The following is a 16559-nucleotide window of genomic DNA, read 5'->3' on the forward strand; positions in this document are numbered from 1 at the left end:
CAAACATGGTGGTGGTAGCATCATGGTTTGGGCCTGCTTTTCTTCGGCAGGGACAGGGAAGATGGATAGAGCCAAATACAGGACCATTCTTGAAGAAAACCTGTTGGGAGTCTGCAAAAGACCTGAGACTGGGAAGGAGATTTGTCTTCCAACAAAAAGAAATTCAAGGGGGCCGAATACTTTCGCAAGGCACTGTATATACATATAAACATCCTTTATTAGTTTACATTAAAAATAGCAACATGTTAAAATCGTCCACTGTAATGAAAGTGCGTCTTATGCCTTTCGAACCCTCAGTGGTTCTTAATCATAGGTTGTGGATCCTGTAACTCCGATGTTTTCCAGAATCTGGGGTTGTGAACAATTTGGTTCTTTTTTTTTCAAAATTTTGAGACATGTGCATCTAATACCAGCTGCAAAACTTTGTTAACACCAGGGCTGTGGAGTCGGAGTCGGAGCTCATTTTGGTGGAGTCGGAATAAAATGCACCGACTCCGACTCCTAAAATATATAATAAATTGGGGACAGTAGTGCAATGCAGAATGTGCTGAATATTTTACTAAATAATAACATTTAGTATAATGCTTATATTTAAGTGAAAAATGTATTGTGGTACAATGTGAACATCAGACATTTAATAATTTTTATGATACAATAATCAAGATATTTAGATAGAACATAAAATATATTTATTGGAATACAACTTTAGAACAGAAAAAAACGAATAAATTGTAAATATGTAATACAATATGTAATATATTTATATTTATTACATATTGTATTACATATTTACAATTTATTAGCTTTTTGTGTTCTAAAGTTGTATTCCAATAAATATATGTTATGTTCTATCTAAATATCTTGATTATTGTATCATAAAAAATATTAAATGTCTAATGTTCATATACACATGTTCATGTATTCCAATAAATTTTTCACCTAACTATAAGCAATATATGTAGCAGTCGGAGTCGGCGCAAGAGAAATTGAGGAGTCGGAGTCGAAGGTTTGGTTTACCGACTCCACAGCCGTGGTTAACACCATGCAATTCTTCTGTAGCGGAGTCTGCAACCTACAGCATATGTTACTATATATTGTATGTTCATTATGTATAAAACATCAGCAGGCAATCCATCCAACAGTAGCAATGTCCTTTTATAATGGAGACTAAACACAAACACTAGTATTTCTCCTCCATGGAGACAACCGTAAGAAAAAAAGTACACATATAAAATATTATATGCCCATTAACACCTCTGATTCACCCTCAACCATAAAAAAAAAAAAAAAAAAACCTCACCATATGATGTAATACCATTAGATGAAGCTTTGCCACTCCCGAATATATCAATGGAGGACGCCTCCTTCAGAAGAGCAGCCAAGTCTCTGTAACCTTCGTGAAGCAGAGCATTGTAAAAGGAAACAAACGCGCGGTTGTCTTTGCCGAGAACAATCTTGATGAGCTGATTAGCTTGGTCAAGTTTAGTTGCCTAATAGGAAAGATCAAATAACTTTCACTAGAAAGAAAATTGAATCAACCAGTTGATATAATTACAACGTCTGACAAATGCCACACTCTGCAATGCGACACTGTAAAAAAACAAAAACAGAACACAACATGAATTATACGATAACATACCAAGATTGCAATTTACAAACTAAAATTATTAAATTCAACCTTCACATTAAAAAAAAAAAAAAGTTGTGTGGGAAGGTTAAAAGGGGTTGTCCAGGACTTTGTTTTCCAGGCAACAAACCTGAGTACCTTAAGTTAAAATAACCAATCAGCCATTTCCCCTCCCCAATGACATGTGACTCATTAGTGTTACAAGGGTTCAGGTGGAAATGGGGAACAGGTTTGGTAAAGTTAGTGTTATCGCTCACACACTCATAATGGTCACAGGACGTTCAATATGGCACCTCATGGCAAAGAACTTTCTTGGGATCTGAAAAAAGAATTTTTGCTCTACATAAAGATGTCCTAAGCTATAAGAAGATGGCCAAGACCATACAGCGGTTTAACAAGACAGGTTCCAGTCAGAATAGCCCTTGCCATGGTTGATGAAAGTAATTGAGTAAACATGCTCAGCGTCCTATCCAGAGGTTGTCTTTTCAAAATAGATGTAGGAGTGGTGCCAGCATACCGGAACCATGTCTGATGATATCAAGATAAAACTTATTTGGTTTAGATGGTGTCAAGTGTATGTGGTGGCAACTAGATGAGAAGTACAAAGAAAAGTGTGTCTTGCCTACATTCAAGCATTGTGGGTGGAGTGTCATGATTTGGAACTGCATGAATGCTGCCGGCTGTGGGAAGCAACAATTCATTGAAGGAACCATGAATGCTAACATGTACTGCAACATAATGAAGCATGGCATGATCCCCTCCCTTCGGAAACTAGGCCACAGGGCAGCAATCCAACACAATAACCACCTTAAACACACCTCCAAGATGACCACTGCCATGCTAAAGAAACTGAAGGTAATGGTGCGGGACTGGCTAAACATGTCTCCAGACCTAAACCCTATTGAGCATCTGTGGGGCATCCTCTAACGGAAAGTGGCAGAGTGCAAGGTCTCCCACATCCATTCAGCTACGCAATGTCGCCATGGAGGATGGAAGAGGATTCCAGAGGCTCCTGTGAAGTTCTAGTATACTCTATGCCCAACAGAGTTAAAATAGACACTTTGGGCACAATTTGCCCATTTTCACTTATGGGGTGTACTCAATTTTGTATTGCCAAATTTCGACATTAATGGCTGTGTGTTAAGCTATGTAGAGGGCAGAACATATTTACAGTGTTATACAAGCTGTACCTTGACTACTTTACATTGTGTCAAAGTGTTATATCTTCAGTGCTGTCCCATGAAAACATAAAATATTTACAAAAACGTGAGGGGGTTACTCACTCTTGTGAGAGATCTAATATATTAAGCTGAGTATGTATGTGTGTATGTCCGCTAAAGGAATCCGCACCGTCACATTTAAAATAACGAAATATTACACAGTCACTTCATTTGACTTAGGTAATGTCAAACTGTTTTGAGGGGAAAATTTAATTTATATATGGCTATATAGTGAATGGCTGGTAAGTATTGCAAAGGCGGTAGTCCTCTGTGACGTACACTTTTGGACTTATAGTTCCATAGGGGTTGATAATATTTGCAGGGCCAGGTTTACAAATAGCCAGAAGTGTAGGCAGGTCTGGCTATTCCCATACCTCCTCAGGTGGTATAATGAGACTGTGTGTCTGAGCCCATGGCCCTCTGTGTTTGGAAGCTGGAAGACTTCTTGGAAGACACTGGAGAGAAGAGTGCAGTCAGGATAGAAAGGCTGTGCGGAGAAGACACAGCCTATCACAGAGAACCTGTGCGGGTACTGACAGCGGGAGTGCTGTGCATGGAAAGAAGCCAGTCTTCAGAGCTGTGGACTGACAGGAGTCAGCATGAGGAGCATAGCTTCTAGAAGGTAACCTACTGGAAAAGGGGTTGTGTACTGACCAAGGTCAGTGAGTGACTGTTCAAATACTTTTACTGAGATACGTCTGCGGGATTCTATCCAAAGCTGTGCAGGCGTGGATGAAATGGACTGTGTGTCATATTCACCTTGTGTTGCCTCGAAGCCGCAAGAAGGCCTGTGTTATGTTGCTAGAGTGCCGGTCTATGTGTGTTAATAAACCAATTAGATTGTTTGAATACAAACCGTTCCTGTGTGTGCCTCAATCTAGAAGCCAAGCGAGTATCCCCTAACACGTTCAGTAACCCCGGCCTCACATATTATATATATACACACATACACACACACACACACAAGCTCGGGCATCAACCAACTGTGTGCTCATTCTTGTAGTTAAACTCTGCTAGCCTGCTGGTTACCTCTGGGATCACATGTTGTTGGAAACCTATCACAGATACTCCCTGCCTTTTTAAGATGGTGAAATCTATTTTCCCACGTCAATTATACGTTTCTCTTCCCTGATATAAAACATTGTATTGTATGCTTCCGTCTATTGTAATGTGCAATATACTGTATATATATAGGTCACTTGAAATTAATGGCGCCATCTTGTGGTGAAACTATATCAATACAATTAATATGCACTATATATCATGTTTATATCTCTCTACTAGGTGATCAAAAGTAATAAGCATATGATATTGCAATCCACGTTCTATACTTTATATATCACATCTTAACCTATTTGGGAGCCTTTTCGCATATGGGTATAGCGGTGATATGGCGGACTCCTGAAAGCACCACGGGCTTCGCTTTCTAATTGTAGTCTGATTTAAATGCGTCCAAAAGTCTTGATTAGGCTCTCCTGCGCATGCGTCATCTTAACCACACCATGCGTTGTAGCTGAAATGTTCAGCACATATGCTAAGAATGTTCATTTCTACAGCTGATCTTACTCCAGGTAACCTATTAGTAGTTATAAGGGTCACATCAGTACTTTCTTGCAGCATTTGCCGCTGATGAAGTTGAAGTCATACAGTTTAAGGGAAAGGGCACCAAATACTAATGAAATTTATGTAAACTTTTGACTCTGCAGAAAGTAATAAAAAAAAAAAAACAACAAAAAAACCCTTCCTTCTTTAATTATTCTGACATTTGGCAAATATAAATAATTTTGATTCCTAATTGACCTAAAACGAGAAAGGCTTTTTCTGATTCCATGTCACATAGTGAGAAAAACATGCACTTTTTAGTTAGTGGATGTAAACCTCTGGTTTCAGCTGTAGCTACCTAAGAGGGGTACGTATGAATATGCCCTTTTATGCATTCATTTATTTGGTTGGTGTGAAGTTTAGGGCGTAACCAAAGATTATACAAAGACCACCATATCGCCAGAAAAATTAAGCAGTGAGGTAGTCTGCAGGTATGGGGCACCTGAAATTATAGAGCTACAGAGGCACTCACTTCACTGGGAAATTGATTAACCAGATTGTGGCCACTCTGGGGATAGAACAGGCTTTCCATGCTCCCTATTACTACAAAGCAGTGGGTACTCCGAAATCAAAAATCCAGAAGTACATGGAAGAAACACACTCATCCTTGGGTAGCTTTCATTGCATTGTATTCAGTGAGGACCAACCAACGGTTAGAGAAAAGATGTCCACATATGAAATACTGTCTGGTACTGTCCCTAAGACAGGGTTGTATATCCTGCAGCAGCAGCACACATCCTATAGTTCCCGCACTAAATATGTTTTGGAATTGCATAAACATCTGATTGTCACTAATAATAGTGTTCTTTCCTCCACCCCGGACCGCAACTGCATAGGCGGCACACACACCTGTTACCAGGAGTCTGGGGCAAGGTCAAGAGACATAAGGAGACCACGGGAGCCAAGATACAGGGAGCCATTCCCAGGCCTAGCCACCACCACTTCTGATAAGCTCCAGGGCAAAGATACTTGGAACCATGCCAACTTGTGCAAACAGGTTCTAAACCCCGGCAGCAGCAAAGATGACAAGTCTATCCTCTGGGCCATGCTGATGCAATTGCATCCTGTGCCCCAACTCTCAATGAGATGCAAAAAGAGGACTGGGACAACAAAGTGATAATGAATCACCAAGTCCTGCTACAAGAAATATTGTCTCTAAAGACCATGCACTCATAGCCCAATATCCTCCAATACTATACCATATTTCGTAGTGTCCCTAACCCTATAAGAGGTTTTCAGCTATAGCTGTTTAAGTGAAGACATTTTTGATTCTGCCCATTATGACAGAGTAAACCTCCCCAGCAAGCATGTGGTTCCGGCCTAGATTTATCTAGTTCTTATGCTGTTTGAATATAATTCAGCAGAATCCCTGCTTTATGGTCTTTGTTTCCAAACTTACATCTCTTTTAGGTAACATACCTAGCCATCCCAGTCTTCTGGGGATGTAAAACATATACATGTCTTGGGATCTAAGGCCAGACAAGCTTGTATGATGACAGACACTAGCTATGTGTTCTTGTCTCCAATGCATTGCTATTACTTGGACCAACATTGGCAGATCTGGAGATCCCTTGTATCTCACCCCAAATTATCTCTCCCAGGAAGAGTTTCCACGACAAATTTTTATAATATATATGAATGTCATACCTTATTTTTAACGGTTTCCTCTTCTTGTGCTGTAATGACCTCATCACTTATCATATGGTCCATGATGTATGAGGATCTGATGTCCTTCGCCAGCACGGCTCGATTCTGAAGAAGTAAGCTTTTGGCCCTTTCGTCCATTTTTTCTTTTATTTTCTAGTATTTCTAAATAATACAGATTCACGTCCTTTCAAATTTGAACATGAACATAATACTCGCCACCTTTAAAGACAGAACGATAGACAATGTAAAAGGAATGGACAAGATATACACTGCTCGGAAGAAATACGAAAACACTTTCATATCCCAGTATAACCCCAAGTCAAAGAAACTTCAGGACTATCTGTCTAATTAGTCTACGGCCATACGGAAGAGCGGTGATAGTGCAGCCAAAGCTCCACCCAACTGAGGAGAGTCAATGTCCACATAATGAAGAATCAAAATGCCAACACAGTTCACTGTTTAAACCTTACTTAGGAAGCAAACGTGATAGTGAATCGATTCTACCTGCTTTGCTGCAAATGAAAGCGACAACAGAGGCAATAGAGAGGTGACAGCGGGAGATCCCAAAAATGGGATCAGGTTTACAGGTGGTGACCAAAGACAAATTCTCCCTACCCTTCCAGACTGATTCTTTTCTAGTTTTATGTTTTACTAGTGTTCTTCTCATTACTGGTAGAATGGGACAATAGCTTTAGCTCATTCATCCAGTTACTCCAGGATGGTATATCCATACATGCCATTGCACAAAGCTTTGCTGTGTCTCTTAGCACAAAACTCAAGAGCGTGGAACCGATACCAGGATATGGATCAGTATACAAGGAGCGCCAGATCAGGCCAAAGAACAGCATCAACACAGCTAAGGCTGCTTTCACACTACGTATTTTTTTTTTTAACATCCGTCATGAACGTTTTTTTAACGCAAAAACGGATCCAGTGCAAATGCGTTTTCATTTCAATGCATTTGCAATGGACTCGCGTTAACATGCGTTCACTTGCGTTTGTGTGCGTTAGGAGGATCCAGCAAGTTGCAGTTTTTTAACATTTTTCAAAAACGTTACTTGTAGCGTTTTTGAGCTGTGTCCAAATACTGCAAATTGCTGGATCCTGACTAAACAGCATGAAAACGCATGTGAACGCTGGCATGCTGATAGACAGGATCCTGCTTGCTCTACTGAGCATGCCCAGAAACCAGCCTGGCGTGATCAGTCTCTCTCTCTCCACTTCCTCCCCCCCCCTTCTCTCTCCACCTTCCTCTCTCCCCCTCCCTCTCTCTCCCCCTCCCCACCTTCCTCTCTCCACCTTCCTCTCTCTCCCCTTCCCTCTCTGTCCACTCTCCCCCGCCTGAGAGCGGAGGACGCTTGTAACCAAGGTAAACATCGGGTAACCGCGGTCTTAGTTACCCGGTTTATCTTGGTTACATGTGCAGGGAACTGGCTCCTAGCAGCTGCAGACGCTCGTAACTAATGTAAATATCGGGTATCCACGCAAGTTACCAGATGTTTACCTTGGTTACGAGCCTTCACAGCTGTCAGAAGCCGGCTCCCAGTCTTTCACGTTCAGTTCCCCTCACTCCCGATCACATGACTCCAATGCCCGCCCATAAACTTAAAGTGACAGGATCCTGCAAAATAATACATGCGTTTGCATGCGGTTTTTTGCTGTAAAAGCAGGATCCGCTTTTGTAGCAAAAAAAGTTCATGACGCATGTTAAAAAGACGTAGTGTGAAAGCAGCCTAACACAGCTACAGGAACAGTATTTGCTACTTTGTGAGACAGAGCTTCAAAAATGACCTCCAGCGGGCTACTGGTGTGCATGTTTTGTTTTTTTACCAAATTGCCAGACTCCATGGAGGTGGCAAGAAGGTCCGATTTTTTGCAGTGGCACCTGTGCTCACAGCCCAGCACCACTCATTTCACAGAGGAGGATCACAGTGAGCACATGATAGACATGAAAGAGTCTGAAAATGCTGTAGGGAATATGATGCTACCTACAACATCATCCAACGTGACTGGTTTGGTGGTGGATCAGTGATGGTCTGAGGAAGCATATCCTTGGAGGGTCACACAAGCCTCCACATGATAGCCGATAGTAATCTGTCTTTTAGGTGCCAGAATAAAATCCTCAGAGCCACTATCAGACTGAACACTGATGATGTTGGCCTTGGGTCCCTCATGCCACAGGACAATGCCTCATGTGGCTAGTTTGTACATGGCTCCTGGATCCTATTAATTGGCCTCACTGTGCCTAAATACTATTGAGAACTTCTGGAACATTATGTATTAGTACATCAGATGCGGTCACAGACTGTACTAGAGCTCACTGATTCCCTGATCCACGTCTGGGAGGAGAGCCCATCACACCATACTCCACTCACCGGGAGCTTGCCCAGGTTGTCAGGAGTGCATACAGCCATGTGGGGGCCATACACATTACGGAGTCACTTTCTGAAAATTCAGCCCTTATTTGGTTGACTATTTTGGTTTTCGCTGACTTTTGATAAGTCATTTTGTTCTTAATGAAATACATAGCTTATGTCAATAAGGTTTTCAATTAGCATCTTTTGATCTGGTGAGTGACTAAATCCCCTATTTTTTTGAGCAGTGCAGTATATGTTTGTTTTCCACTTTAAAATCTACATTTTACAGAATGGTACTTAATAAAAAAGGAAGTGATAGTAATAATACCAATACTTTGCCGCAACCTCGGCCCTTCTGCACCTCTACAAACTATGTTCACGCCCTTCTTGATGGGGAGGGAGGGTGCTGGAGTCAGACGCTCCCGATTCATTAGGAAGTGCATGCCTCTTAATGAACCAGGGGCATCTGAATAGTGGCATCACCACTTGTGATGACTTAGATGAGCTGTGGTGTCATGCCCAATCCCGCCCTAGTGCTGCCCATTTTGGCAAAGCTGACAGAAATTGACTTGAAAATGGCGAAAATCACTACATTTTCAGCAACACTGCGTTGCATAAACATGTTGTGACTTTCTCGCATAATTGCTTTGATGAATCTGAACCTAATGCCTGCTTTACACGAGTCGACCGATCGTGCGATTTCACGATCGATCGTACCGGCCCCCGTCGTTTGTGCGTCACGGGCAAATCGCTGCCCGTGTCGCACAAAGTCGTGAAACCCCCGTCATACGTACTTACCTGCTGAGCGACCTTGCTGTAGGCGGCGAACATCCACTTCCTGAAGGGGGAGGGACGTTCGGCGTCACAGCGTCGTCAAACAGCCGCCGGCCAATAGAAGCGGAGGGGAGGAGATGAGCGGGACGTAACCCCGCCCACCTGCTTCCTTCCGCATAGCCGCGAGACGCAGGTAAGCTGTGTTCATCGTTCCCGGGGTGTCACACGGAGCAATGTGTGCTACCCCAGGTACGATGAACAACCGGCGCCATTTTAATTAAACAATTTTTTAAAACTGAGCGACGAGTACACGACTCACGATTTGTGAGCGATACTGCGTTGCTCGGAGGTGTCACATGAGATGACGTCGTGAACGATGCCGGATGTGCGTCACGAAAACCGTGACCCCCGACGATGCATCGCACGATAGATCGCCTCGTGCAAAGCCTGCTTTACACCTTACAATTAAGCATACGATATCGTATGCGATGTGACACGCCCCCATCGTATGTGCGACACGTTCTATTTGTTGACCGTGTCACACAAACGATTATTTCCCGTCACACATACTTACCCTTCCATACGACCTCGATGTGGGCAGCGAACATCCACTTCCTGGAGTGGGAGGGACGTTCGGCGTCACAGCGACATCACGTGGCAGCCGGCCAATAGAAGCGGAGGGGCGGAGATGAGCGGGACGTAAACATCCCGCCTACCTCCTCCTTCCGCATAGCCGGCGTCACACACTGCGATGTGTGCTGCCTCGGGAACATTGAACAACCCGACGTGCAATTTTTAGTAAATGAACGACGTGTATGCGATGAACGGTTTTACATTCAATCGCAATCGCACGTAGCTGTCACACGCAACTACGTCACTAACGATGCCGGATATGCGTTACTTACGACGTGACCCCGCCGACACATCGTTAGATATGTTGTAGTGTGTAAAGCCCGCATTAAGCCCGCATTAGTGTCAGCACAGATTAGCAATGGAACTGGGAGAAACTGAAGGATGATGAGATATTACTTGCCTTTTACCTTTTTTGTGCCTTTTTATTCTTCAGGTGTGAAAAAAATCAATTATGATATTGACACCATCAGTGTACTGAAATGCAAGTGGGCAAAATCCACGCATTTCTCTGGTGTTGAAGTTCATTATTGCTGCAGCATAAAGGGCCCGATTCATCAAGACCAGAGATCTCATTCCAGTACCTGACTAGAGCAAGATTTCTGAAACACCCCAGCTATTCATGAATTAGGCAATCTGTAGCATCCCGCCCTCACTGCGCCCCTGCCCCACACCAGCTCTGCCTATGTTACTGAAGCTGGGAGAAACAGGCAAAAGTCACAATTGTTAGTAAGTTTATTATTTCTACAACTGTGCACATAGCCAAATGAAGAAACTCCCAGGCTACACTTTTCAGGGGTTCCCTGGGTTATTTGTAGGATAGGTCATCAATAGCAGACTGGCAGAGGTCAGACACTCGGTGCCAGTAACATACCTATAGTAGGTGCAGGGGTTGCAAGCGCACACAGGCTCTGAAGCCTAAGGGCGAATAAAAAAGCCCTATGACCCATGCGAAAAGAAAAATACTATAAAAAACCTGTGATTATTAAAGGCCCTGTAGGAGATTTTGCATTGGGGCCACAAACCGAGCTACACCACTGCTGTGTGCCCCCACAGATCAGCTGTTTAATGGCAGAATATAAACACTTTGACCTGAAGTGCTGAGCGCAGCTCTGTTCTATTGCTGGCTACTGCAGTGCAGCCCCATGGGAAAGAACAGGAGCTGCGCTGGAGGACCTAGCAATGGACGCTACACCGTGACTGGAGCTGTGCTGGAGGACCTAGCAATGGACGCTACACCGTGACTGGAGCTGTGCTGGAGGATCTAGCAATGGACGCTACACCGTGACTGGAGCTGTGCTGGAGGATCTGGCAATGGACGCTACACTGTGACTGGTGCTGTGCTGGAGGATCTGGCTATGGACGCTACACTGTGACTGGAGCTGTGCTGGAGGACCTAGCAATGGATGCTACACCGTGACTGGAGCTGTGCTGGAGGATCTGGCAATGGACGCTACACTGTGACTGGAGCTGTGCTGGAGGACCTAGCAATGAACACTGCATCGTGACTGGAGCTGTGCTGGAGGATCTGGCAATGGGCGCTACACCGTGACTGGAGCTGTGCTGGAGGATCTGGCTATGGACGCTACACTGTGACTGGAGCTGTGCTGGAGGATCTGGCAATGGGCGCTACACCGTGACTGGAGCTGTGCTGGAGGATCTGGCAATGGGCGCTACACTGTGACTGGAGCTGTGCTGGAGGACCTAGCAATGAACACTGCATCGTGACTGGAGCTGTGCTGGAGGATCTGGCAATGGGCGCTACACCGTGACTGGAGCTGTGCTGGAGGATCTGGCAATGGGCGCTACACTGTGACTGGAGCTGTGCTGGAGGACCTAGCAATGAACACTGCATCGTGACTGGAGCTGTGCTGGAGGATCTGGCAATGGGCGCTACACCGTGACTGGAGCTGTGCTGGAGTATCTGGCAATGGACGCTACACTGTGACTGGAGCTGTGCTGGAGGATCTGGCAATGGGCACTACACCGTGACTGGAGCTGTGCTGGAGGATCTGGCTATGGACGCTACACTGTGACTGGAGCTGTGCTGGAGGATCTGGCAATGGGCGCTACACCGTGACTGGCGCTGTGCTGGAGGATCTGGCAATGGGCGCTACACTGTGACTGGAGCTGTGCTGGAGGACCTAGCAATGAACACTGCATCGTGACTGGTGCTGTGCTGGAGGATCTGGCAATGGACGCTACACCGTGACTGGAGCTGTGCTAGAGGATCTAGCAATGGACGCTACACTGTGACTGGTGCTGTGCTGGAGGATCTGGCAATGGACGCTACACTGTGACTGAAGCTGTGCTGGAGGACCTAGCAATGAACACTGCATCGTGACTGGTGCTGTGCTGGAGGATCTGGCAATGGACGCTACACCGTGACTGGAGCTGTGCTGGAGGATCTAGCAATGGACGCTACACTGTGACTGGTGCTGTGCTGGAGGATCTGGCAATGGACGCTACACTGTGACTGGAGCTGTGCTGGAGGATCTGACAATGGACGCTACACCGTGACTGGTGCTGTGCTGGCGGATCTGGCAATGGACGCTACACCGTGACTGGTGCTGTACTGGAGGATCTGGCAATGGACGCTACACCGTGACTGGAGCTGTGCTGGAGGATCTGGCAATGGGCGCTACACCGTGACTGGAGCTGTGCTGGAGGATCTGGCAATGGGCGCTACACCGTGACTGGAGCTGTGCTGGAGGATCTGGTAATGGACTCTACACCGTGACTGGAGCTGTGCTGGAGGATCTAGCAATGGACGCTACACTGTGACTGGTGCTGTGCTGGAGGATCTGGCAATGGACGCTACACTGTGACTGGTGCTGTGCTGGAGGACCTAGCAATGAACACTGCATCGTGACTGGAGCTGTGCTGGAGGATCTGGCAATGGACGCTACACTGTGACTGGTGCTGTGCTCAGCGTCTCCGCTTACAGGGTCTACATCCAGTTGGAGTACCGGGTGTCTGAACCCCACTAATCTCCTACTGACCATCTATCCTAAGTATAGGACATCAATACCATATGCCTGGAGAGCCCCTGTAATCAAGTGATAGTCTGCCACTGACCACACAGAGGCCAAGTATGTCCTCTTCACCTCGATCTGGCCGGTATGTACTGTAAAGAACTATATAGGAAAGTGTAGTAAGGAGAACTATATACAGCATGGAGTAGGTATATTATGGATGGTTGACTACAGATTCATACCAGGGGCCAGAGGCAGACAGAAGATTGATGCAGCTGCAAAGGGGCCACACATTTCACTACACAGGGCCCATACCCTTTCTTTGCCCATGGTTGGGCTATACCCTCCTGTACTATAGGCACTTACATAGTCACAGCCGTATCCCACCCTAGAACGGTGGGCACAGGTATCACAGCAGGGCACTGTGCCAGCAGGGAGCTCCCACACCTCCTTATATACCTAGGGAGGTGGGAACAGGTAGCACAGCAGGGCACTGTGCCAGCAGGGAGCTCCCACATCTCCTTATATACCTAGGGAGGTGGGTACAGGTAGCACTGGAGGGCACTGTGCCAGCAGGGAGCTCCCACATCTCCTTATATACCTAGGGAGGTGGGCACAGGTAGCACAGCATGCAGCTCTCACACCTCCTTTATACCTAGGGAGGTGTGCACAGGTAGCACAGCAGGGCACTGTGCCAGCAGGGAGCTCCCACACCGCCGTAGATACCTAGGGAGGTGGGCACAGGTTTCATTGCAGGGCACTGTGCCAGCAGGGAGCTCCCACATCTCCTTATATACCTAGAGAGGTGGGCACAGGTAGCACAGCAGGGCACTGTGCCAGCAGGGAGCTCCCACACCTCCATATATACCTAGAGAGGTGGGCACAGGTATCATTGCAGGGCACTGTGCCAGCAGGGAGCTCCCACACCTCCGTATATACCTAGGGAGGTGGGCACAGGTATCATTGCAGGGCACTGTGCCAGCAGGAAACTCCCACATCTCCTTATATACCTAGAGAGGTGGGCACAGGTATCATTGCAGGGCACTGTGCCAGCAGGGAGCTCCCACATCTCCTTATATACCTAGGGAGGTGGGCACAGGTATCATTGCAGGGCACTGTGCCAGCAGGGAACTCCCACATCTCCTTATATACCTAGGGAGGTGGGCACAGGTATCATTGCAGGGCACTGTGCCAGCAGGGAGCTCCCACACCTCCTTATATACCTAGAGAGGTGGGCACAGGTATCATTGCAGGGCACTGTGCCAGCAGGGAGCTCCCACACCTCCTTATATACCTAGGGAGGTGGGCACAGGTATCATTGCAGGGCACTGTGCCAGCAGGGAGCTCCCACACCTCCTTATATACCTAGAGAGGTGGGCACAGGTATCATTGCAGGGCACTGTGCCAGCAGGGAACTCCCTCACCTCCTTATATACCTAGGGAGGTGGGCACAGGTATCATTGCAGGGCACTGTGCCAGCAGGGAGCTCCCACACCTCCGTATATACCTAGAGAGGTGGGCACAGGTATCATTGCAGGGCACTGTGCCAGCAGGGAGCTCCCACACCTCCTTATATACCTAGAGAGGTGGGCACAGGTATCATTGCAGGGCACTGTGCCAGCAGGGAGCTCCCACACCTCCTTATATACCTAGAGAGGTGGGCACAGGTAGCACAGCAGGGCACTGTGCCAGCAGGGAACTCCCACACCTCCTTATATACCTAGAGAGGTGGGCACATGTATCATTGCAGGGCACTGTGCCAGCAGAGAACTCCCACACCTCCTTATATACCTAGAGAGGTGGGCACAGGTATCATTGCAGGGCACTGTGCCAGCAGAGAACTCCCACACCTCCTTATATACCTAGAGAGGTGGGCACAGGTATCATTGCAGGGCACTGTGCCAGCAGGGAGCTCCCTCACCTCCTTATATACCTAGGGAGGTGGGCACAGGTATCATTGCAGGGCACTGTGCCAGCAGGGAGCTCCCACACCTCCTTATATACCTAGGGAGGTGGGCACAGGTATCATTGCAGGGCACTGTGCCAGCAGGGAGCTCCCACACCTCCTTATATACCTAGAGAGGTGGGCACAGGTATCATTGCAGGGCACTGTGCCAGCAGGGAGCTCCCACACCTCCTTATATACCTAGAGAGGTGGGCACAGGTATCATTGCAGGGCACTGTGCCAGCAGGGAGCTCCCACACCTCCTTATATACCTAGAGAGGTGGGCACAGGTATCATTGCAGGGCACTGTGCCAGCAGGGAGCTCCCACACCTCCTTATATACAGGGCTGGCCCGTCCATTGTATTGCCCCAGAGCCTGCGGTGTGTGACAGCCCCGGTACTACACTGACAACTCCTAACATGGCCCGTCCACATGAGGAAGTCCTGGCCGGCACCAGGGGTGGACACCCTGCGACTTGTAGTCCTACAGCCCGGCTCCAGCACACACCGCACTGCCCCTGCACCGCGTATAAAGCGCATCCTCACCTGTAACTACAGCAGCTTGTTCACATTCTGCCGCAACCACGGGCTACGGACTACAACTCCCGGCATGCCTCGGAATCATGACGTTACCATTTTCTTCTTAACCATTTAATCACCGTACGTTCGGAAGCGAGCGGATCTACAGCGGACGTCTTGTGTGCACGGGTAGGGAAGAGTTAATGATGTGCCGCGGCTGTCACTTCCTGTAGACGCGGCGGCTCCTTCCTCACACTAGAAGCGGCGGGAATAATGGGAAATCCTAGGCGGCAGCTGCTGGACGAGCGGTGTGAGCCTGAGCCGGCCGGCTGTGCAGGGTGCAGAGCGCTGCGGACGGGTCCATGTCTGAGCCGGGAGGGGGGGATGAGGACATGACGGGACAAGTCTGCAGCTTCTCAGTAAACAGCCAGTGACGTGTGGGCTCACGTCCTCCTGTGCACCCTACAGTACAGCACCGAGCTGCCCGCCGTGTCCTCAGCTGGTCCCGGTGATGTAAGGCTGCCGGTGCCTCTGGTATCGATCTGTCAGCAGATGGATTTTATATAGCGCCAACGTGTTCCGCAGCACTGTACAATCCAGAGAGGCACACGTAGACCCATTAAAATCAATGCGTCTGCGCACACGTGCGTGTTTTGCCATGGACCGTGTGTACGCGTGGAGCATATGTGTGCCTGTGTGCTCCACACACAGACATGTCCGTTTTTTCTCTGGACATCATAACCCAGTCAGTGATAAAAAGAAATAGACGACAAACACATTTTTGTTTGACAAAACACTCCCCACATTCCCTCTTTCACCAATTTGTTGGAAAGAAAAATCAAATCCGGTCCGGCATCATCCAATAAGGGGGTCCCACGACGATCCATACTCACTGTCCCAGTTAATAAACAACAGAATGTTCCTCATTGGCTGGGAGAGCAATGCAGTGACCTGAGCTAACATCAATAGGTCAGCCCAGGTCACTGCAGGGGATGACGAGCGCTGACTTAATGAGGTTAGCTAGCTACATTACCTGGGTGATGAATGCCGTTGCACTCCTGACGTCAGTGCTCGTCACTGACTTCCATTGTCCACCACGTTACCAAGCGAAGTATCGCGAGCTGCCCGTGACGTCACTAGTAGTCAGTCTCTGGCCGCCCGCGAGAGGTGATCTAAGAACGCAGCGGGCATGGAAGTCAGTGACGAGTGCTCACATCAGGAGTGCAGCAGACTTAATCACCGCAGATGTTGACACACGACAGT

General features: G+C 47.3%; 1 protein-coding gene across 1 annotated transcript in view; it reads right to left on the bottom strand.

The window, feature by feature from the left end:
* APAF1 (apoptotic peptidase activating factor 1) overlaps window positions 1–15535 on the bottom strand; it is a 166241-nt gene extending 150706 nt beyond the window's left edge. The window contains exons 1-3 of the mRNA XM_075344681.1: window positions 15324–15535; window positions 6097–6315; window positions 1301–1490 (exon numbers count right to left, since the gene is read on the bottom strand). Of these exons, the coding sequence (XP_075200796.1) occupies window positions 1301–1490; window positions 6097–6234 (328 nt within the window). The 5' untranslated portion in view covers window positions 6235–6315; window positions 15324–15535. The remainder of the gene's footprint in view (window positions 1–1300; window positions 1491–6096; window positions 6316–15323) is intronic.
* Between the last annotated feature and the right edge of the window lie 1024 nt (window positions 15536–16559).

The sequence above is a fragment of the Anomaloglossus baeobatrachus genome, chromosome 4, assembly GCF_048569485.1.
Source record: "Anomaloglossus baeobatrachus isolate aAnoBae1 chromosome 4, aAnoBae1.hap1, whole genome shotgun sequence".
NCBI lineage: Eukaryota > Metazoa > Chordata > Amphibia > Anura > Aromobatidae > Anomaloglossus > Anomaloglossus baeobatrachus.